Genomic DNA, 24,291 nt, shown 5'->3' on the forward strand with positions numbered 1-24,291 from the left:
TTTTTAAGCTTAACCTTAAAGGTACGGTAACTCTCGAAGTATTTTATAATAATTTTCTTTTAATCCTCCGGCTCCTACTTATAATAGTCGTCGAGGATAAGCTCGAACTATATAAGAGCCTTATCTTTTAGCCTAATAGCCGCGAAAATTACTTTCGACTTTTTATTAATAAATTAATTTAAGTATTAACGAAAATAGGTTTTAAACTAAATTAAAAACCCTTTAAGCTCTACCTTTTTTTTTTTATAGCGTTCCGGTATCGGGAACTTAATAATCGATTTAAATATAGTTAAGATAGCGAAAATCTACTCCCGGGTTTATTAAGCTTTATCCTCGAGCTCTTTAAAATACTTAATAATTTATTTTACGGTAAAGGATATATATCTGGAAGGTCCCTCGGCGCTTAGGTTAGGCAGGACGCCTCCTATCTAAATATTTTTAGGTCCGGCTATAGTAATAAAAAAACGCCTTTAATTTATTTATAATAGAGTTAAAGTAAGTATATAACGTATAACAAACTCCTATTTAAAACCTCCAAAAGGGATATTAATTAAAGATACTTTTAAATAATCTTAATTTGGTATAGCTAAATAATATATAATAATAGTTTATTTTAATTACAATAGTTTAATACTAACGATTATAACTTATATTATATATTACGGAACTATCTATCTACACTAGCCAGTTCTTCCGTATATATAGACTTCTATCTTCTAAGTACCTCCGTACTTAGCTTACTACGCTTATTAGTAAGCCTAGTGATCCGTCCTAGCTTACTACGCTTACTAGTAAACTAGGTAAGCCGGCTTACTTCTGCCAAAAGTAAGCGCCCTACTATCCTGCAGGTCCGTCGTTTCCTTCCACCTAATTAGCCACTACGGCCGGCTGCAGTCTCTATCCTGCCTTACTATATAGTTAGTCTGTGATATAATTTTGTTTTATATTTTATAGGGTAGTTTAGGCGAGCGGAGTAGGGCCGATAATAAAATAATAAGAATAGGGAGAGGGATAAGCTAATAAAAGTCTTTAGTTAACTAAAGGTTGCCGTATAATAAAGTATTACGAGTTCAATCCGGTAAAGGCCTGCAATATACACAGCCCTACTTAATATACGGTTTTAGTGAAATTCCTTATAAAGACGCCGCTTAGCTTAACCGTTAAAAATACTAAATATCTAATTATTTTTATATTCCTTTTACTCTATCCTCCGCTCTAAATAAAGATCGTCTTAGCCCTTACGATAAATTAACTATTTAGAATACGCAATCCGAGCTAGATAATAAAGCGTGGCCTATAACGTATATTCTAGGAGAGCCTGCTATTAAATTATTCCCCGACTAAGTCCCTATTTATATCTCGAGTTATCTAGATACTCTACTCTTTAATAAGCTTTACGAAAATCTTTAGTTTATTATAAAGAAATATAGCCGAAATATCGACCCGCTCTATATATAAAAGGTTAAAGGCTAAAATATTATCCTTACCGAGGATCCTAGGCTCTATCTTACTTAGTACTAGAATAGGATCTATATAAAGCCTATTCTAGTATCCGTTTTTAATTATTAATTTTGGATAACGTATTTACGGACCTCGACGTAAAACTTATTTTTTAAAATACCTAAAGAGTGGGGCTTTAATAGCTCGATTATAATTAGATTTTTACAGATATATACTTTACTCGTGCCGTACCGTTTAGATTTCGAGTTAACGAAAAAGGCCTACCTTATCCTTAGCGACGTAAAGAACTAGCTTTAATGATTAAAATTTATTAGCTATTTCTACTACTTTTTTGATAAAAGCGTTGCGAGGTAATATTATTACGGATAGCTACGCCTTTTATAACTAAACTAGGCCGTCTACGTTTTCTGCCTATAATACGCGTAAACTTTATAGTTCTACGAGGTCCCATATTAATTTATTACCGGTTTTATAGCGAGAGCGACCGTACCTTTACTATTCTTATTTACCGATATATCCCTCGCTTTATTATCTATATAAATTATATTTTCGGTATTAATAAACGACCTATAGTTTTATAGATTAGGAGAGTCGAAACTATAAAATATTAGCCGGGCGTTCTAGGTATTTTTTATTATTATAATACTAGGTTAGGTAGCTATAGGAGCCCTTTTACTTAGTATTCTAATTACTATCCTAATATAATAAGTTTTATAGGGGTTTATAAGGGAGAAGAAGCGATAGGCAGGTATTTTAATAAGGCAATATTCTTTATAAATATAGAATATAACGGTTTTAAGGGAGTGTATTATAACGATTTTAGCTACTCTATAAATACACTGAACTTAGAGAAGAAAAGAGAAAGAGAAGATTTAATAATGTAAACCTCGAATATTTTATAAAGGGTAAGGTTACTAATAATAGATTATAGTATAATTATTAATTTTAAGTTATAAAAAAAAAGGAAGAAATGGCTTAACGACCGATAATTAGAAAGGTTTATAAATAAGTAATTGCCTTGTCTAGTTAAAACTTTATAAAACCTCCGTAAATTCGTCGTTCTCTGCTGTTTGCAGCCATGCTTTCGGCGTTCGGGGCGGGCCAACTTTATTCGGATTCTCGTGGTGAAACCGCCGCAAAGGTTTGGCGAATATTTAAATTCGCTTGCCGGGTACTATTCTGGGTCCAGGTCCTAGCATTTCCATTGAGTTTGGTACTGCAATTTCCCGCGGTGGGTGCGGTGGCGAGGGTCTTGGAGACTTCATGCTCGGGTCCGCCAGCAGGTTCCATTGGCTCTCCTGGCGGGTTTTCTAACGCTTGTCCGAGCAATAGGTTATTCGGGAATTTCTTAGGTAGTTAGCCGTGAATACTGTAGATTGCTTGAAAATATTATTCGGTCGCCGGGCTTAAAGTCAGGTTCGTGTCGGTGACGGTTTGCTTGAGCTGCCTGTCGGTGTTGAGACTTAACGATATTGTCCTTGGCGAAGTTCACGCATCCTCTGATCTGTTGGGTGAACTTCTGAGCGTCTTCTCGGGTCTTGCGTTCACTTCGAGGTAAATCAGTCCGTTCCTTGACTCGCGCTTCCCAGTCAAACTACATCCTCGTCGGGAAGCCGAACAAAACTTTGTGAGGCGGCAAGTGATCTTCGATATTTCGTCCATAAAGTCATAGCCGAATTGTGGTCCTTGATCGCTGATTATCTCGTCTGGCAATTCCATCAATCGGAACGGGCCTTCGTCGTAGTAGAGCTTCGCGAATGACACGGGTTCGCAGACCACCTGCAGCAGGGACCACGAGCTCCGCCCCGCAAAAGTAGTCTGCCATCGAGCATCATGAAGCCATCGGCTTCCACTCTCGCCTTGACTCGGAAATCGTTTAACTTGGGATATTCGACGTTCTTCTGCAGGAAATTGTCCACAAGGGGAACTCTGGAGTCCGTGAGACGGTTCTCTCCATCATTGAGAAGGCTGAGCAACGGGACTTCCTTGTCCATCGATCTCCGTGGGGGACACCAAGTCAATCGAATTCATCAATTCGTTGGTTTGCTAAGGGCTGGGTCCGGCAGTATTTCTCATATGCATTGTGCGTTAAACTTCTCTCTTCTCTCGCTGTGTCATCGCATCTTCTGATTTTCTTGACAAGGCGTCGGTGACTGCGTTCTCCTTGTTGGGGCGATATGTAAATGTGGAAGTTATATTGAGACATCAACTCGGCTCACCTTGCTTGTCTGATATTTAACAATCTCTTGGTTCCGAAATACTTGAGCGCTTCATGGCATCTCCCGCGGCACAAAACTGTGTTCTGCATTTTGGACAACCGAAGGGGAAGTGGGAGGGGAGTGTTGGCGGAGAGGTGGATAAGTTGAGAACTTTCTAGCGTGACACTGGTCGCCCTGTTTCGAGAAATCTCTGTATTAATTTACTGGTGATTCACGGGAGATATTGGCTGTGGTTTTATGATCACAAGATACGCAGTCTCTTAAATGACACCATTCCCTCTGCCAATTTCATGATTTTACAGGAGAAAGCATCCCCTTGCGGCAACTCTTGGAAGATCAAAAGAAAAATAACGTTAACCTTCTATTTATTAATTAATATGTGCAGGGCAAAAACATACAACACCGAGGATTCCCCAGTGGTCACCCACCTGAGTACTAATTCGGCCCTCAGCTATTTGACTAGGGCAGAGCGGACGGGATGCCGTATTTTTAGCTGGGTATGGTCGTATGTGATGTTAGCGGTGGAGAATGAGGCTTATGAGACAGGTTACACAAGGCTGGTTTTGCAATGAGGTTGAGGTTTTGACCACAACCATGCGCACCAAGTTTAAGAGCCGAAAACCACCAGCTGTAGCCAAGTCATCAAATTTGCTTACAGGATTATGATACCATTGCAATCGAGAGATAATTGTGCGATCATTGTTCTGTACCTTTTGGCTACACCAAACCATTCTTCAGAAGCAGCCTTCAACTAGTATCCCTCTCAGATTCTGATCAGGGGTTTGTCACACTGTACCGGCACCTTACACTTTGGACACAAATAGTTGTCTCTGTCACGGCACTGGCTGGCAGTCTGGCGGGTTGGACCCGTGGAAGGGCAGCTGTGGCAGCAGTGGCCATTGTGACCGTATATAACCACTGAATCAAGCAAGCCCTGACAGCTTGTTTGATTTGACGCTTTTGGCTCACAGTGCAGTGGTTTGTGACTCCGCCTCACAGTCTCGAGATGTATTGCCACACGACCATGCTGATTGGTGCAGACAATAACTGACCATAAATGGATCGAAAACAACTTGCCTTTTTTTGATCGAGCTTGTATTCACTTTTATCTGGCCAGACCCCTCTTATGTCTTGCGGTAGGGTGGTGGAAAGTGCGGCGCTCGCTAGCTATGTTATTATTATTTGTGACGAACCCCAGACAGAACATTTGAAAGGGATACTGGTTGAAGGTGACTTCTGATCATTATGGTACGGTGCAGCTAGAAAGTGCACAACAATAGACTTGTCTCAATGTCAACACACTGTACTGTTGAAAAGACCAACAGCCACATATACACAGTATCACAGGTTGAAGCACTCACAATTGGAGCTTTGGAAGCTGTAGGGCGGGCAATGTGTTGATTCAGCTGCAGATGTTCGATGTTCTGTTCAAAGTTGGTCGGACCACGCCCAGACCTTGATAACTCTAATAGCCCTATTCTGCCAATCTCGATACCCCTGAAATTACCGCCTGACCACCCTGATAATTCAACAACTGGCAATGGTATTGGCCTTTAACCTACTTATGCCTCTCATTCGTGACACTGGTGGTGCTTCAGGCGGTGATAATCTTGCAGCGGATAACTAGCTAACAGTAACTAGTCACAAGTTTTCATTTCTGGGTGGTGGCTGGATCAGAGGCTAGCGCATTCGAATGTGCGTCCCGTGTTGGCGGTGCCTCTCTGGTCTCGGACGCATTCCCTATTTTCGTTCCTGACCCTCTCCTCGTCCCCGCCCCATCGGGGTGACTCATTTTGTTGTTGTACTAATACATACATGTACGTCAGCACCACGTCCATCTGGGCACTTACTTAGGAAATCACATATAACTAGGCAATAGGCAACTCAACCTGATGTGCATAAGTTTTTAGATTCCCATGAACCATCTATTACCGATACAACACCATGAGCAAAGCCGATAACTTGTCACCTTTCATCAAAACCGGCAAAAATGACCTGACGTGAGTGCCCACCACCCGCTGCCCACCACATTCCATTTCCAACCTGCAAAAATTGCTCACTTTTGCACGAGACCCGCAACACCCCGCCTCTTCTTCGAGGTGAAAGCAAAACCGGAATTATCCCTCACGTTACCCTACAAGATCGAGTTCATCCTCCGCCGGGCAAAAATAGACGGTTCCAACAGACCATGCATCTTCCGGTTGAGTCCAGGCATCGACAGCTTCTCCGCCTCGGGCGTCGTCCTGCTGCGCCACGCTGACTCCAGCGACTCGGATGGCGGCCTCGAGACATGCGACATCGATCACCCCAAGCCCCTGGAGTCTCCCAATGAGGATTCTATTCTCGTAGATGGACAACTGGAAGACGGCCATCTCTGTGAGCTCGCACCAGGCGGCGAAGCGCGCTTCACGGCAAGTCTTCCGGCACGGTACTACCAGGCGCTGCAAGCTGGGGAGATGTACACGGTGTTGTACCCCGGGGCCGAGGTGGCTATGTGGGACTGGGGTACAAAAGAGGAGCATCTGGGGAAAGAGATGAAGGCACGGCCTGCCCTCATGATTCCTAGCGGCGCTCGCGTCTCGTTCACTGCGCGTGCCGAGGAGACGCCGTGGCCGGGACGTTCAGAGTATGAAGCGCAGCACGGGTTTGAGATGGCAAATCTTGCCGAGCAGCAGTGGCGGCAGGACGAGGCGCAGAAAGGCATGAGGATCATGGAGGGGTGGCCTGCTCCTTTTGGGCCTGAAGATCGAGTGTACGTTCACCTTGTCCATCGTCTACCTTTTGGAAAGCCTACAGAACTGACACCTTAGTAACAGCCCAGGAGCGCCCATCCTTACCGTTGAGCTGGAGTGTGCGCCAACCATATCTCTCATGGGCGAGGGCGCGGTCAAAGTGAAGGCCCACACCTACACGGGCCAAGTCTGCGCGGTCAAACTGACGGTCACCTACACGGGCCAAGTCTGCGGGCCCGATGGTTCCGCAAGCCACACAACAACAACGCGACCCATCACATTCCGCTCATGGTCCGTCATAGCCGACCTCGGCGAGGACTTCCGCGAAGGCTTTGACTTCTTTCGCCGGCGCGGCGGCAGCGGCAGCGAGGAACAGCCTTGGGAACTGTGTGCCTTGCGTAGCGATGGGTGTGAGGGGTTCAGGATCTACGACGCCCCCGACGTGGCAGTCCATGTGGTTGAGGGCAAGGGCTTTACGACGCTGCGGCCGGGTGAGTCTTGGACGATCACCCAATACCTCCATGCGCCGACCTGGAGTCACCTCCCTGTCGACACAGCGGTGGGCGACGTTTTTCTCTACGGCTTCCGCGGTGCCAGGGTGGAGTGGTGGGATTGGGGTGGTGTCGAGGAACATGCTGACACGGTGGTCATGCTGCCCTGCTGGATTGCCGGAAGGGTTGTTGCTCCGCGCGATAACGGGGGACGGCCGAAGTTGATTGTGCCTCACGCCGAACGGATGGAGTTTAGGATTGTGGAATGAGATAGATTTTAAATTCGTTGATTGACAATGCAATTATGTAATGTCTGAAGTATGCATAAATATCCCCTCAGACACACGTTCAGCTCCCCAGCAAGGGTTCTGTCTCGCCAGCAGACATGTCTCCGTACCACGACTATGTCGAACAGCCATCCACAGCAACACGAACTGCCCCAGAGCAAAGACAGCATAATCGACCGCCACAAACCCCGCCACTTGGAACCACGCCTTCAGCACCGCCCAATGCAACCAATGGATATGGTGGGGAGAAATACGATAGCCTTGCACATTGGAAAAATAAATTTGTTAGGTAATATCAATCGATCAAGTTAGCTGCAGAAGACACGTTGTGTAGAGTACCACAGTTTCCCTCATTGAGTGCTAGAGTAATTGCAACTAGGTTGTCGAAAGCAGCCCGAGAACCTGTAAGATCCCGGTGACCATCCAGTCCGGGAGCCTATCGCAAACCACAGCCTCTCGGGACGGCAAGGGGTGAGGCGCGTCCGAGTATTCTCCTGGCGACTGACGCTGTGCAGGCCGTGGACGTGGTGTGGGTCGTAGAATGTAGATCGTGCTCGGTATCCTCAGTGTCGAGATAGGGGCCCATACCACTCGCTTCCCATGTGTCCTCACTGGCAGCATACCCCGTCCGCCGATTCCCACCTTGCAAGAACCGTGCGTATCTGTCAATTTTGTGCGCGGATTTGGTTACAGGAAGACTTGCGTCCCCTGCTCGCCAAGCGGGGGTGCGCAAGCTGACACCCCGCGGTGATAGGGGTGGGCTCCGCAGAACGGCCCCGCCTGGAGCTCATGCAGAATTGTGTCGCAGAACTTTTTCTCTAGCCGAAGTGTTGACTTCTTTGCCAAACTCCCCACTTGCCAAAACCTCTCATCACCCACAACCCGCAGCTGATGATCATCGAGGATGGTATCAAACTCGTAATTTACGATCTTTGGCCGGCCTTCCAACCACTCTCCTGCCGAGTGTAATGCCCGGTCTGGATTTTGCTCGACTGGTGGGAGCTTGGCCGAACGCCTGAAGAAGGTGGGGCGTCGAGCAGTCTCATATATCACACACCGCGCGAGCAAGTGGCTTTGTTTGAGAGCATCTGTTGCATCGAAAACCGTCAAAACCTTCGCTTCAGCACTGACGAAGAGATGCTGTTCGAAAGTCGGCGCTCGCTTGTTGCTTGTTGCTTGTTGCTTGTTGCTTGTTGGCGGTGGCAGACCCTTGGGCGCTTCCAAACTTCTCCGGGTTCAATAGGTTGGTAAGCTTGGCGCAGTTGTTAGTCCTGAGGGATCTGAGATTGCAAGAAAGCCAGTGACTGGAACCATGGATACAACGTCAGTGACTTCCTGGTCACCGCTAGATCCTCGATATCTTGCCAGTGTTGCCAAAAGTCGGCTTAGGCCCATGCTATTCGCTCAGTATGTCTCATGAAACCGTCTCTTTCTCTTGGATTCGAAATAGTTGATCTGGCCAAGAGAGTCGAGCCCGACACAAAAGAACATTCCAGTTTAGTATAGAAACGAGAAGGTTCCGAAGTGGTTGCGGAATTGTGAGGCTGAACATCCAGCCAATAGTGTCCAAATCATTGAATATCGATTTTCCAGCCACTATGCAGACTTTTTCACCTAGATACACTATCGGACTCGGGAATGCAGATAGGACGAGTGCCTTGGATAGGCCTGAGCCGGTTCCGAAGCGTATCATACCTTACATTACCTTACCTAGTACATGAGTGTGCTTCGATAATTAAAATCAACAACGAAATAGCGGAGAGCGAACATGAAACCAAGAGCCCAAATCTGAACCAAGAGGATCGCAGGGTTCCACATGAACTACCTAGGCAGCGAATTACAGATCTTTTTTGTTCACTATTTAACCCCAAAGCCAACGCCATACGGGATTACTAATACCTCAGCAGACTCGTGCCAATAACTGGGCCACAAGCTAGGCTTGGGCATCTAGATCTTGAGCAGGCCTTTGGTGATGACACCGGAGCCTTCATTGACGATTCATATGGTTATCGCTGTTTTGCCGATCCCAAACTTTTGCACAGTGACAATCTCCGTGACTTCTTGAAACCGCGATCCCTCACATACATGCGTAACGACATGCGAAAGAGAACGGAGGAGTATATCGCCGGCGATCCTCCCGAAGAAATATGACCTTTTGTGAACATCCTTGCACGTTTCCTTGTTGCATTCCTGGGAGGAGGGGCAATGCTTGTGGTACCCATGCTCATCATGAGACTGCGGGAAGTCGCCCTGGTGAAGAGCCTGGTGACAGTATCAGTCTCCAACCTGCTTATCTCAGGCGCTTTATCTGCTTTTTTCAAAGCGGGCAACACGGAAACAATGATTGCTACAGCGACATATGCCGCGGTGTTGGTGGTGTTTGTTACTCTTTCAGAGGGTGGGAATTATATGGTTTTAAATTGACTTGGGAAGTTCTCTAAAATAATCAAAGAGCATGTTGAGCCAGGGGTGCCTTGACTCTGAAGAGAATGATGATCCGAGTCATGATATCCAGTTCTCATTACTTGATATACCCTGTTTCCATCACCAATTGCCATCCAAACCGGAAACCACACTCTCAATAATCGGGTATGGTGTAGCGGTAACATCGTTGAGGCTCTGCTGGAGCAGTTTAACACCTTGCATTGCGAAGTCAAGAAAATCTGCAAGGAGATCAAGGCGGTTTACAACACCGTGAACCGGGATGTTCAGAGACAGACAAGATACAGAGCCTGAACCATGATGCTAGGAGCACGGCATCAAGTTGTACCTCTTCTGTTTCACCTACCAACTTGGCTTCGAAAGAAAGCTGAATGTGTGCCCGGATATTTTGAAGGGAAAATGGGATGCCCTACTGAGCAAGACAGTGCGGTAGGGACTGTTAAAAATTGAAATCAGCACTGAACAGGTTTGATCACCGACACGACTCCGGGGTTCTTCTGTATCTGTATCCTAGTTCTGATATCCAATCCTATTCTGTCAATAGTTCCATTGATACGTAGCCATTTTTATTATCGCTTGCCCCAACATTGAATTCCAGCACTTACGGCTACACATTCATTCCTCCCCCTTTCTGTCCTGACCCCCTTCCACACTCCCCGTTCCCACGTCATCCCGTACATCATCCCGATCTATTTCCCCATAAGCCTCCTCAATAGCCCTCATCAACTCCACCATCCCATCCTCCGGATAATCCCCCTCGTTTCTCGGCCTCCGATCCATATGCCTCATATGCTCTATCGACGGCGGCAACCGTTCCCAAACATCCCTATACACCCCCCTCGGCACAACCGCAAACCGTTCATCAATCCTGACCTTATTCTCATCTGTGCACTTCAGTGGAAGTGGACCATCCCCCTTAGTTTCACCATCCCCAATAAAAACACCAATCAACTCCTCCTGTTGACCATCCAACAGTTGCCAGTACCGAAGCGTAGTCCCCGCACGGCTAGGCACAATGTACACATTGGGCGGGTGGGTGCAATCTTCTTGTTCAGCCTTTCGGTCAAATGTGACGACACCTCCAAGAATCCGATCTTCGGCCCAGTACCCTGCCATGTTGGCCACACCGAGGGGGTAGATGTCACTATGTAAATAGTAGGGGTGATGAAACATGGTGGGAAGTGTTTCTTCATCGGGGTCTTCCTTCCAGTTGGTGATCGCTTCAATCGAGAGGTCTCCCTGTCCTTGATGGAGTCGGATATCCATCTGAAATAGAATCACCCCTATTTCATTCAACGCCACAGCGACGAGCTCGATGAGGCGCGTGTTGAAAGCTTTGGTCCCGGGTGTGGATTGAATGTAGGCGTTTATCAAGCCAGGGTCGAAGGAGAGGATGGAAAAGTCAATCTCGTCTTTTTGTTTGCGGGCACAATCCAGAGCGCCGGGACAGAGGTCGGGGTGGTGCTCGATGGGGTGATTGCCATAGACAGCGGGGATGCGGCGGTCCCAGGCTACGTCTTCGATGGGAAGACCGTCGATGATTTGAGCGTAGGTGAACTGAGCTAGCTCAGTTGAGAGAATATTGTTCATGGCGCGGATAAACAGACTGTAGTGGGTTGTGCTTTTGAGTTTCCTGGGGAAGGGACGGCGGGCAGCATGGTCGAAGCGTGCGCGCCGCTTCATCTTCGCCGAGAGTGACTGTAACGTAGCTTCGTCCATTTTGTTGAGTATATACCTGTCGATACTTTCCTGTTGTTTCGTGATCGTGAAAGTTTAAGGGGATGATGTGAAGCGGAAGACCAGGTTGATCAAGAGGTTGCAGTTGGAGACAACGAGGAGCCCCACATTGGGGCTGCGCCACATGTAAACAGAGAGGTTGGTTCCCCTTGAAGACGTGCTGTTTCACAAGTACCTGTTGACTCCAACAGCTACCGATTTAACTTGCACTATCACTCATCCGTACATATTTTGCTCCCCATCCCGGGTTGCAGGGCTGAGGGGGCATGGCCAACCTCATGAGGGTGGTTATGTGTGTGAGTTGGCATGAAGCTACACGATCGCCGTTGGCCAGCCCCTGCCGTTGGCCAGCCCCTGCCGCGATACGCAGACACTGTTCTTCTGCAAAGGCCTTTGACAAGAAAAGGGGCAATATTGTCGAAGGTCGCGGCGGCGGGTGATATCTCTACTTGGCCTGAAACATCGGTTGGGACTTAGAGCGGACAATTGTTGGTTGTTGGAACTTGCGTCATGAAGTGGTTTCTTGATATGGCTTTTAGGTTGACCTCAGAAATCAAATGATGTATAAAGCTGATATGAAGTCACGATCCAGCATGCCACTATCCTCTCATCAACTATCTCATTCTCAGCTGGTTATTTTCAAGTCCGGTGCTTTTGTCCCTGTATATTCTGATCCTTTGTCATTTCAATCGCCTCCCTTCCACTTCACGTCGTCAATATGCCTCCTAAGCCGCCTACAAAGCCCACTGGCGGTGCACCTCCTTCTAAATCTCCCCCCAGAGCTCCATCCCCTTCAGGTTCGAAGATCTCCAACATCCGCATCGTGTGGCAAAAGCATGAAACCGATCCTACAATTGCCCCTCTTGTGGACCCTCGAAGCCCTGTCTATCAGGTGACTTTGTACTGCATCACGCTCGCCATGGCCATGCTCGAGTCAACGGCAGGAAGAAAGGCTCTGCTTGAGACAGGAAACGACATCCTAGATGCTGTTAAGCCTCGTTACAGAAAGAGTTGGGCAGTCGGAGAGGGTGCCACGTCGATCGACTCCACGTTCGTCGCCGCTTGGCTCCAGGCAGTCCGTGCTGACTTTCCCAATCTCATCTTGAGCACCCGGTGCCCAGGTGTTGGAGTGACCCGCCGAGTATCCTGGTATATCAACAACAAGTCAACGTACTCGGTCAAGAACTCGGGTGTCGTATTCCTTGACAATGGGGTCAGTATCTAGCTCCCCAAAATTCCTTGTGCTGCAGCTTCACATCCACTAACGTCCAGTTACGCAGATGATGGAAAATGCCGGTATTGCCGCCAACAAATTTCTCACCACCAAGACCGCAGATGATTTTCATGATTTTGAGAAGCATCTGATCGTGGCCAGTCTCACCATCGCCCATGAACTGGTGCACGTCTTTGTTGGTAGGCTGACTGGGGTCAACGACGCCGACACACCCCCAAAAATCGATGTACCTCCGAAAACTGGCATGGCCCTCAGTCTGGGCGAATCCGGCCGGTACTGGGAAACCAAGTTCGTTGGGTACAGCGTGTGGGCCTTTTACGACGACAAGGATATCCGGAAGGAGGCACAAGGTGGTACTCTCTGGGCTGATATCCAGCGTACCAAGGGGAGTACCCTGGAATCGCACCTGGTCCCGCATCCCTGGGTGAAGAACATGCTTGCTGGAGGTCTGTTGCTCATTTTCGATAGTCATGATATTGCCAAATGCTAACAACCCTACCATGACAGTCTTCGCCCATGTCCCTGCAGGCCCAAAGCCTCTTAAACGCCCAGCGACGGCAAAGCAACTGCGAGACAAGAGGGCAGCCATGAACCCCCACTATATTGATGGGGATCCCGCTTTGAAAAACTTCATTGTTCAGCTGTCGAAGCTCCAGCCGTACACACTGGAGGGTGCTGATTACGCCCGGGTCCAGGGTATCGCCGCTAATCCTGGCAAGATTGTAGTATAATGGATCGCAGCCGGAGGTTCTGCGGGCGGAGCTCTTGATGGGTAGATTTTCTTTTGGGATTGAACAAGTGGCGTGGATTGGACTTCGGAGTTTTTGGATACAGGTTGCTCGGTATAGGACAACGAATAAAATCTCCTTTGTTATTGAAGTGAACTTTCAAGACCCATATTTTGCGATTGATATGTCACGTATAAATAGATTTGTGCTCACCCCTGCCCATCAAACAAGCACAATCTTCCCCATCCCACCCGCCCCCTCTCCCCTCGTAACCCCCTCCACAAAAACCTCTCTTACGACCTTCCACCTGTTTTCATCAATCGAGTCCTCTCCCCTCAAAACAAAAGGCGCCAAACACCCCTTCACAATCCCAATCATATCTCCCACCTTCGCCTGTCTCGGAACCAACCCCGTATACCCCCTCTCAGTCTTCACCAACCTCCTCCCCTTCAAGGGCTTTCTCATCGCCACTGTGATCTCTTCAAAAGTCTTCTTTGGCTGCCTCGACTCCAGGGAAGCCATGGTGAGCTTTCCCTTCCCTAGTGGCCGCAGTTGCCTCGGTGAATACGTCTGTCCTGGCAGGGACGGCGACCGCCCAGTATTCTCGTCCAGTAATAGCGAGAATATCTCGGCGAAAGAGTCCGTACATGGGTGCATTCCGCTTGAGTCTTTGCCTGCAACCATTGTGTGCCACAGGGCTGTGAAAACTGAGCCATGAGAGGCGGGGTAGGCAGCTTGAAAATGTCAGGAAACAAATTCGATACAATGAATCCAGACCTTGTTGACAGACCGGGGTTGAACAATATCTGGGTCTGAAAGGACATCGCTCATAACGGCAATGGTATCAGATACCCTGCCGCCAATGTGCAGTTCTGTATTGTTGGACCCGAGGACTTGGTAGTCAGCCGGGTGCTTGGGGTATTTGTATACCTTTTACACACCAGAGGCGTTGTACACGTTTGCCGTCGAGCTCTCGTACCCCAACACAGTCGTCTCTCGAGGCTTACTCCAGTCTGGAACCCAAGAGGGACACCCCTCGAGGGGCCGGTGGTCGATCGAGTTGAGCATGGCCTTGAGCGGTGCCGTGTTTTGTTTCAGCAACCCAACCACCACATCGTGGTACAGAACCGAATATTTGTGACTGTCGTGGTAACTAATCTTAATCCAGCTCTCATTAATCTCAACCATGCCCAGTAAGCCGTATATTTTGTCTCGGGGGTCGAAGGAAATCATCCATGGTTGACTGCAGCTTGTCCATCTGCTTGCTACTGAACATGACGGCATGAACCTTGACAAAGGCGAACTCGGCGACCGAGAGCCTGGATTGCTGATTGGGGGTCGGAACCATGATTGGGTCGAACATAGTTATGATACTCTCGCGAGCAGAACCGAAGGGAATTGCGACGCAAAGGGACTTGGTGTAGTAATAGAGTTGCTGAAGCGCATTGGGGCGGGCCAGAATGGCCAAGTGGTGATACAGTCGCCCAGTAGTCGGAGCCTTGTCAGAGGCCTTGGAGTACCAGTGACGACTCAGCAGTCCAGTTTTCTCTGTCCCGAATATCGTCATCTTCGATGGCCATCCTGTAACGCCCAAGGTCACCAAGACACTCGATCCAAGTGTCCTCGAAAGCTGGAACAGTCTCATAGAGAAGAGCCATCATCGAATACGCAAGGTAGATGAACATCAGCATGTGTTCGAGACTCGCCGGGAGCCGGTGTCTGAGTAGCTCAAGAAACGAATGAATACCGTGCCGCCACATGCGCGCGGGCATGGCATATTTGGACGCCAATCTTCGCAAGGCAGGGCTCGCAGAAGGGTGTTGAGATGCGAGAAAGAAATCATAATGTTCGTGGACCAGGGTCCTGTGGAGTGCCATCAAGGCTTGCCACTGCTCGTTGTTGAGCTTGTTCGTTGGGTCATTTTGCGAGTTTTGGGCGTTGTCAATCTCTATGCATTTGCTCTCCACCATGACCAGCCCGGCGTAGATTCCTTTCACTTCAGCCACCAGCTGGTCCTGAGAAATGGGTCTAGTCTCGGGCTGCTTGATGAGTTCAGTCGGGTCGTTTTCCTCGACCTGAGTGGAGCTTCGAGACGTAGAGGTACGTGGTTGACAATGGTGCGGCTTAGATGTTGGTGTAGATAAAACTTGTGAGGTAATATTGGACTTTTCGTAAGGGCGTTGAGACGTCATGGTGTCGGCATCAGGTGTCCATAGGGTGCCCTTCACAGGGGATGGTCGGTCAAACTCTGCCCGAGCCTTGGACTTCTTTGGCGGGGAAGGACTGCAAGACCTCGATGGCTGTCGCTTTGAATCTGGGGTCGACCTCCTGCTGGGTCGTTCTGCTGGTGCACCGAGGCCAGCAGTACCAGAGTCTGGATGTGGTGGCCGTTGATTGGATAACTGTGTGGGGGATGACACGGTCTTTGTATCTTTTGAACTGATATCCGGGTTGCGTGCAGCAATTTTCGGCCGATTGCATTCGCTCGCAACGGAACAGCTGCAACCCGATTGGCAACAGAGATACTCCATCCAGAAAGCAGGATCGAGCAGAAAACGCGTGATTGGTTTGACAAATAGTTGGCCGCTTGTCCAGACCAGGTGCATGTCCATCTGCTCCGTGACGAAGAGCTCCCGGGAGAGGAGGAGCTGGCGGTGCAGCGGGCGCGGTGGCATGGGGCGACCAGCAACCCACAGCCAACTGAGGACCCTGTCTAACCTCTTCAAGTCGAGTTCTTTCGCGATGCAGGCACATACATCCCGACCTGCTGCAGCAATGTCGTCGGTATCGGTGCGGTAGGACGCGGGCAGGAGTGGTAAGAGTCGATCGTGGGGCCGCAGCGGGTCGCCACCCGGCCCTGGCTGGACTTCAAGGAGTAAGGCGGAGAAAGGTGGAGACTGTCGAAAACAAAGCGTCAGCTTTAATACTTGGCGGACAAGAGGATGTTACTGTTGTATGAGGCCATTGTGCGACGGAATGGAAAGGAACGATGGGTTGCGTCGTTTCGTAGAGATAAAGGACTGCAAACACAATGCTGGGAACAATTGCTTTCGCTGCGGTCTGCTCGAAGGTGAAACTGTCCAGTCGCAGTAGCCTCACGTGATTGCCGGACTGATTGCTTGTACTACCCGATTCTAGTCATTCCAGCCATTCCAAAGTTGGTGTGTAGAGGGACGTGTGCGACTCCAGTTGCCACGACCCTCCATTTCGGATGGAAGGGGACCATACCAATCGTGCCCACGCGATGCCGCGATTAATCCGCGGCAACGCTCCCACAGCGCACAGAGGTTGTTCCGAAATCCTGGATTCCGGCTACGAGCGGCCCGCTATTGAGGTGACCAGGGTCATTGTGTGGCCAGCCTAGATAATGCGGCCAGCCTAGGCCTTCGCGGTGTGGCCAGCCAGGTCACTGAACCATATTCTATTAATCGCACGCTGCTATACTTAGAGAGCCTACAGGTGCTCACATTGAGCGGAAGATATTAAATATTATGGACGACTGAGACAAATCGACACTACGAAAGGCGAACATCTATCTCGACATAACATCCAAAAAGTTCCAAAGGTCCCCAGACCAACGTGAGAAAAGGTTATTTAAGGAACGGAGATCTTCTATCATACGTAAGATACGCGATCTAAACCGTTTATCATAAGACACGAGGGTTACCATTATCGGTATCTAGAGAGGGGAAACCTTTAGCTTTGAGCCAGACGATCAGTTTTTCCAGGATTTGGGAATCAATATAAAAGTCAAAACTCGCCTCCAGCCAGGTGAAATTGACCCGACATCAACTCCTCCACACAGGCCCCGGCGCCGTCAAGCTTCTATATCTCCAAAACGCACACCGACGATACCATATCAAGCTCTGTCTCCCATCAGCTACCTCAGGGAAGAGAGTCTACCTGTCCCTTCAATTGCTGACGAAGTACCTCGGCCGGCTCTCCCTGTGACCTTAGTATCACTGAAATCGGTTTAAAGTTTAGGCCCAGAGAAGGGTTCCTGGAAGAAAGAGGTAGAGAGGTTACTTGAGGTAGATTTCTTCTAATCCGAGAGGTTGGCTGGAGATCCGAAAAGGGGGATGAGGTGCCTAGAACAAGTATAAAGACGGGATGAAGGCTTCTTCTTCACCCCGGAAGTCTAGACAAATACCAAAATGGAAATAATCGGCATCATAAAAGTATCATCTACGGCGTTGCAGGCAGCCCCAAAGCGTGTCCAGTTACGCCATCGGTTTCCGAAGGCCAAACGGCAGCGGCCATGCATACTTGGCGCTGTCAAACGCTCTTCCCAAATCAGAGTCTCAAAGACCACTGCCTGAGGATTATGCCATGCGGGTGTGACGAACCCCTGAACAGAACCTCTGAAAAGGATACTGGTTGAAGGCGTCTTCTGACAAATGGTTCGGTGCAGCCAAAAGGTGCACGACAATGATAACACAAGGTCTCTTGTAAACACTAGCAGGTAGGGTCTACAGTCTTGTATTGCTTACTGCGGAACTATCTACACTGGCAAGTTCTTTCGTATATATGGATCCTGCCAAGTCCCTGATTATCATGATCATTGCGATCATTGCCCATGATCCCAATGATCACAATGATCACAATGATCCTTCTAGGCTTTCCTATTGGCTATGTCCGTTCGACGTTATCCTGATTGGCTATTAACCTCGACGGCCCCACCGCTCCCGCTGTTAAGGTTGTGACATATATCCACCACGCGACTTGCGCCTTCCACTGGCAACGCCCAGCAGGCCTTTTGCTCGCATGCCGCCAGTCATCGCGAACCGAGGAGGCAACCTCGCGCAACCCGCTGCAACACTGCCGATTCGCGTGCACAGGGATGGTGTTACCAAGCGCCGCGCCGAATCTAAAGCTAACGCTCTCGCGAGACCACTACCGGAGCGAAAACCGCTAGTTCTCGGGGGACCGCGTGGAAATGTCCCACATGTTCCCGGGACGTTTGTTGACTAGAACGAGACGCATATGATACCTGGCGCCACGGTATCCGCCCTCGCCTCCACAATAATCTTTTAAGACAGCGGTTGGACGTAACCTCCACCGATACGGGGCCCAGTTTTTACGGGGATTTAGCCACGAAAGCAGAGGCGATGGACCATCTGGTGGTGAAACTATGTGGGTGGCGATGAATCAATGCCTCGGTACACCGACATCGTGCATTAACACTGCCGAGCGCCTAAACCACCAGTAGAGGAACTGCGGGAGCGACGTGATCGAGCCAGTTGACAGTGCCGCTTTCTCCATCACCATGGGCGGCACAGAGGCACGACTCTATGTGTCGTGGAAGCATAGCGAGTCGAGAATTTCTTGCTTCAAAAGTCTGCGGACTACATTGAGTTCCGCAAGTACATCCGCAATATCATTCACTGGGGGAAGGCCGTTTTGTGGAATCAATATTCCTACAAGATGCCAACGTGACAAACTTGATAAGGCTTCTCGCCAGGCATACTCCCATTCAAAACGGTAGGTTCACAGTCTGCCGTTGTCCTCAGCGATGCCAACCGGTGACTCTCTGCGGTCGGGGCTTTTGAAGGCAGGTATAGGGAGCTGCTTTTGGAATTTGTTTGCAAAGGGGGGTGGCGGACTGTTGGAACGCATACCTAGGTAAGGTACGCACACCAAGCGGTTCAGGTGATCCTAGAATTTCCATACCAACATGACCTCCACTGACAGATCCGAAATAATAGGCATTTGCTATTCAGATAGTGAACTTCTTAGCACAGGATCACAGTCTCGTTAATAAGCTATAACCGAACTATGCCGCGATATCTCACCCAATATTTGCATAAGCACCCCAGAACATCCCCTAAAGCCCTTAATCTCTCGAAAATCCCAAGCTAGCCCGATGCTCGGCTTGCTGCGCTTTCTGGAGCTCATATATACGATCATCCTCAGCCCGGTCCTCATCCAGAATCTGCACGCACCGATTCTTTGCCGCAATAATCGCAAGTCTTTCCCGGTCGTCAAGCGCATCCCAAACAGCCTTGTGGGCCTCTTTATATAAGGGGATCGACCTCAGGTTAATAGCCGCTCTTAGGTTATCTCGGCCGCGGTCGATCACCTCCAGCAACCCCAGCAAGTCAGGTGTCGGCTGGTTTGGGTTTTGTTCCTCTCTCCGGAAATCGGCGAGAAAAGCCTTACTCCGCTGGACAAGTTGGCATTCGACTTTTGTTAACTGCTCCGGATTTGTCGCGGCGATGGCGATAAGCTCGGCGCGCGTCTTTCCATTCGCTTTTGTGCGGCAGATACGTTCGTCCTCCTCGGGCGAGGCCCAGCCGAAGACCAGGTTGGTTTCGGCTTGGGTGAGTGAGGAGGCGTCAGCGATGGCGCAGCGATAGAGAGCTTCCATGTCGGTGGCATCATTGTTGTTGGTGGTGGAGGTCATTGTGGTGAGTGATGGGAGATGGCGGGGGTTCAAGGTGAGGAGGGTGAAAGAGGGGAGGAACAGGCGATAACCAAATGTGGGGGAAGCATTCAAGGTTGCTTTTGTGGGCTGGCACAGACCCTAGAAGACCACCTCACTTGGCTACTGCTGGACTTGGGATCTGAATCGAGAGTGGCTGGGTGTTGAATTAGACATTGAGAGGCCACTGTTAAGGAATTAATATCTTGGCAGTGGGACCTAGACCACCCGGTCAGGAGAGCTTGTGCCACCTGGCCCTCTTCCCTCCGGACAACCAACGAATTGACCAAGTTTACACCCCATATTATTATTTGACAATTCGCAGTCAGAGTGTCGTTTTGAACGATTATTCGAAGCTATACGCAATACCCACCTATCAATAACCACCAAAAGAATCCATCCCGATGTCCATCGACTTGAACAAACTCCTCATTGCTAGTTCGAAGACCAGCGTCTTCCTCACTAGTCCAGACGACTGGGAAGGTTTCGACTATGCGCTTCAATTCCAGGCCACCGAAAGGCTGTGGCTTTATCTCAATCCCATCAATCGACTACCTTTCCCTGAAGAACCGTCGTATCCCAATATCAACGATAACAAATACACGAAGAAACGCGTCTCGGTGATGCGTTACGAGGCCGAACACGAGGCCCACGAAGCCTATAAAGCCCAACTCAAGGAACACATGGCGAGAGCCCAACGCGAGATATCCGCGTCCTCCGCGACCGAACGCGATAACGAAGCCATTTCTCCGGTAGACACCATTCTGGTCCTGCCCGAGGAGGTCCAGGAGCCCGTGTACACCGACGCGGACCTCACCGGCGCCGCAGCTCAGCTGTACGCGTTTGACACCAAGTCGTACGCCTATCGCGAAGCAAAGTACAAGACCCTTATCGATGATTGCCGCAACCTCATGACGTGGATGACGAAATCCATGTCCGCTGACCTCTGGAATATTCATTGCACTGGTCAACAAGGCATCGTCAACGCCTACGACGCGACTCGCAATGCCATGATTCCTGATGTTGACGAATATCGAATGAAGCACCAAGACAAGCTGAGAGAACACGTCTTCGCCTTGAAGACAGCAAACAGCCCCAACAAGGTGGTGGAATGAACTCAGCAGTGGGAAAGGATCTTCCACTTGGCACTCAGGTACAAGGCGTCAGACGTTATGGATCCGGCAACCTGTTTGGGAAGTCTCTTGACGGCTGCAAGAGGAAACCCGCTCCTCGGCTATTGGGCATCCAATTTCAGAATGAACAAGAAGAGCCAAGTGCTCAGCGGCCAGATGACCTTTCGAGAAGTCGCCAAGGATATCTGAGACGACATGATATACGTCAATAACGAAGTTAAGCGGTCTCCCAAGGCTGCTTTCCCGATCTTCAAGGGAGAAGAAACAGAGGGAGAGGACCCATTGATAGGAGGAAGAAGCTCCCACAGAGGCGCCCAAGGAAGAAGAGGTAGCCATTACAGAGATGAGTCGACCAAGAGAAAGCGAGTGGACTCAGGAGCTGCGTCAGGACCGGTAAGCAAGAAAAGTACGACTTGCAAGGCGTGTCACGGTGCGGGACATGAACTTCGCAACTGCTTTTATGTCTTCCCCGAGAAGGTCCCTCGCCAGTCACGCTTTCGACCCAACACCTCGGTAAAATCGCTGGTTCAAGCAATGCAGAGCACAGATCCAAAGCTAAGTGAAGAAATCGAGATAGTGAGAAGAGAGGAGAGAGATAATGACAACGAGCAGAAGCAGAGAAGTTGACTTGAGGAGCAAGAAGCCCGGACCCTATTGGAGGTGTACCGAACCAAGACCTTCATCAAGCATGAATCGGTTAGCTCGGCTTTCTTGTTACTCGGAAAGAATCCCTCTACCGCAAAATCTGCCCAGCCAATTCCCCACGCGTGCTTCTCAACAGCAGACTACCCTTTATATCGGTCAGCCATTCTCGACTCTGGCACAACCTTCCACATCTTCAACGATATCAGTCGCTTCAATTACTTCCGTCTAGCCGATCCAGACGACTACGTGCTCTCTGGAAATGCCAGAATACCCATCATTGGCTATGGCGAAGTCGACGTGGCAGTTCGGACTCCATCCGGAAAAAGAACCCTTCGGCTATACGACGTTGGCTACTGCTCCGGCTTTTCCACCGACCTTGTGTCCTTCAGAGTGCTCAGAAAGAGAGGCATTTGGTGGGACAACAGACTCCCAGAGAACTGCTTGAGGCTGTCCTCCGGGCTAGTACTGGCATTGATGGAAGAAATTCACGGGCAAACAGTCATCGAATACATACGACCTGAAGCAATAGATCAAGAGATGGTTACTCGCCGCAACGCCTTTTACATTCAAGGAAAACGACCAGTGTCGGTTGCCTCACCAACGATCTGGCACCTTCGGCTCGGCCATGCCAACAAGCAAGCAGTCTTACAACTCGAAAGCCACGCACAGGGTGTGAAGATCGGCATCCGACAGAAAGCATCTATCGTGGGGGGTGGTGACGTCATCATCGCAACAGTACCCCCGCCTCCCTCAATCGAAGATTGTGAGGCGTGTATAGTCGCCAAGATCAAGAACAACAGAAGCACTGTTCCAAGGGAGAATCCTCATTATCCTGGTGAACGATGGGCAGTGGACCTATTCGAATACGAAGAAGACCCTCAAGGTTACAGACACCTCGTCCTTTTCGTCGACAGATACAGCGGCATGACCTTCGCCTACTATCTCCAAGAACGCAAGGCGTCAGGCATGGTTACCTGTGTCACCAAGCTTTTCCAGTACCTCTGGCGCCAATATACAATGCTGGTAAGGGTTCTCGAGAGCAACAATGAGATTGTGAGGTCCACAGAGATGAAAGAAATCATGGAGGACCTTGGCATCGTCTGTGAGCCTTCCGCTCCTGACCGTCAAGACCAGAACGGCGGCGCGGAACGCTCAGGGGGTGATATCAAAAGAAGAGCAGCCGCGATGAGAGCATCAGCTAAGTTACCGCAATTCCTTTGGAGAGAAATCACAAGAGCAGCAGTGTACCTTCACAACAGAACTCCCAAGCAGAGACTACAGAAAAAGACACCCATCCAGGTCTTCCACTCAGTGAGGAGAAAGAGAGACGGCTTGACTCCGGTCGAAGCACCTCTTCCCTGGGCAGGTCATCTGGGAGTGTATGGGTGCAAGACGTATTACATGAGCCCTGATGCCAGGAAGAACACCAACAAGAACAAGAAGCTTCAAGCTCGAGCACTTGTGGGCTTCCTGGTTGGGTACGAGGGTACTCGGATCTATCGGATCTGGCGTCCTGAGTCAAACCAAATCATCAGAGCAAGAGACGTGATATTCCAGGAAGACCAAGGCTTCACTGGCAAGAAAGACGATCTTGTTGACGGACTTAGTCAAATCACAGTAGCGGAACTCTCCGACCTACTTTCGCGGGCTCACATTGAAGACCCTATCATTGACAGCATTATTGACGAGTATCAGTCGCAAGCTGGCGAATACTGGGGAGACCACGGTACACATACACAAACCAGGCAAAATGAGGACGAAGATGGACCTAGAGCAGTTGCCCCACCAGCGCCAGAGGACCCCTCTGAGCAGCTTCACCCTGAGCATTTCCCGGGGGTGGGAGCCCCACCAGCGCCGGAGGATTCCTCTGAGCAGCTTTACCCTGAGCATTTCCCGGGGGTGGGAAATACGGAAGAAGCAGCCCGGTCCGGGAGGTCTGATCGACCAATGTCCCCGGAACCTGTGAGCGCTCTCCTTACGCCTGGCCACACCCCTCCAAAAGCCACATATTTGATTGGAAAGCCAAATTTAGGCATCCTCCCAACTGAGTCGATTACCCAACAAGCATCAGAAGCAAGGTACGATTTCAGAAGAATCAGGCACCGCCATGGGCCATGGGAAGCAGCTTTTGTCGCTGGCCGCCAAGTAGGCAGGCAAAAGAACCACAGGTACGTCAACCATTTGGAAGACATTGAGGAGCCAGACCAAGGCAAGTCAGCCAAGGGCAAAGGCAGTGGAGCAGCGCCCACAGAGAAAATCCATCGGCGCCAGCTTCCAGAGCCTCCCAAGAACTACAAGCAGCTCGAAAGCCATCCTCACAGAGACCTCTTCCTAGCGGCAATCCAAGACCATCTTCAGAGTCACAAGGAAATGAGGTCGTGGGAGGTGGTTGGGCAAGAAAAGGCCTCGGGCACCAGATCCTCGACAGCATGTGGGTGTTCACCTACAAATTTAACAAGCATGGCATCCTTCAGAAAGCCAAAGCCAGGTTGGTTGTGCGAGGAGATCAGCAAGCAAGTACGGTAATGGAAAACACCTACGCCGCCACGCTAGCTGGTAAGTCGTTTCGGACCCTGGTCTCCATCGCCGCCCGCTTCGACCTAGAGATGATACAACACGATGTTGTCAACGCCTTTGTCCACACCGACCTTCCATACGCCATATTCATGAGGATCCCGCCCGGAGCAGGGAGAACACCAGGTAAGGTGCTGCTGTTGAAGAAGGCTTTGTACGGCTTAAAGGAGTCTCCATTACTGTGGCA

General features: G+C 49.6%; 4 protein-coding genes across 4 annotated transcripts; 1 reads left to right on the plus strand and 3 right to left on the minus strand.

Annotated features, from left to right (window-relative positions):
• Positions 1-10,247: 10,247 nt before the first annotated feature.
• QC763_0062420 (uncharacterized protein) lies at positions 10,248-11,351 on the minus strand (the record flags this gene model as incomplete). Its single annotated transcript, XM_062905870.1, has 1 exon — positions 10,248-11,351. One exon carries the CDS (start codon positions 11,349-11,351, stop codon positions 10,248-10,250), a length of 1,104 nt encoding a protein of 367 aa, XP_062765403.1.
• A 1,301-nt stretch (positions 11,352-12,652) lies between these two features.
• QC763_0062430 (uncharacterized protein) lies at positions 12,653-13,334 on the plus strand (the record flags this gene model as incomplete). The annotated part of the gene is made up of 2 exons (XM_062905871.1): positions 12,653-13,049; positions 13,111-13,334. The coding sequence occupies 2 exons, from the start codon at positions 12,653-12,655 to the stop codon at positions 13,332-13,334; spliced, it is 621 nt and encodes a 206-aa protein (XP_062765404.1).
• Positions 13,335-14,511: 1,177 nt separating this feature from the next.
• QC763_0062440 (uncharacterized protein) lies at positions 14,512-14,976 on the minus strand (the record flags this gene model as incomplete). The annotated part of the gene is made up of 2 exons (XM_062905872.1): positions 14,512-14,745; positions 14,791-14,976. 2 exons carry the CDS (start codon positions 14,974-14,976, stop codon positions 14,512-14,514), a joined length of 420 nt encoding a protein of 139 aa, XP_062765405.1.
• Positions 14,977-19,164: 4,188 nt separating this feature from the next.
• QC763_0062450 (uncharacterized protein) lies at positions 19,165-19,734 on the minus strand (the record flags this gene model as incomplete). The annotated part of the gene is made up of 1 exon (XM_062905873.1): positions 19,165-19,734. The coding sequence occupies one exon, from the start codon at positions 19,732-19,734 to the stop codon at positions 19,165-19,167; it is 570 nt and encodes a 189-aa protein (XP_062765406.1).
• Between the last annotated feature and the right edge of the window lie 4,557 nt (positions 19,735-24,291).

Source organism: Podospora pseudopauciseta, chromosome 4 (assembly GCF_035222475.1).
Source record: "Podospora pseudopauciseta strain CBS 411.78 chromosome 4, whole genome shotgun sequence".
Lineage (NCBI taxonomy): Eukaryota > Fungi > Ascomycota > Sordariomycetes > Sordariales > Podosporaceae > Podospora > Podospora pseudopauciseta.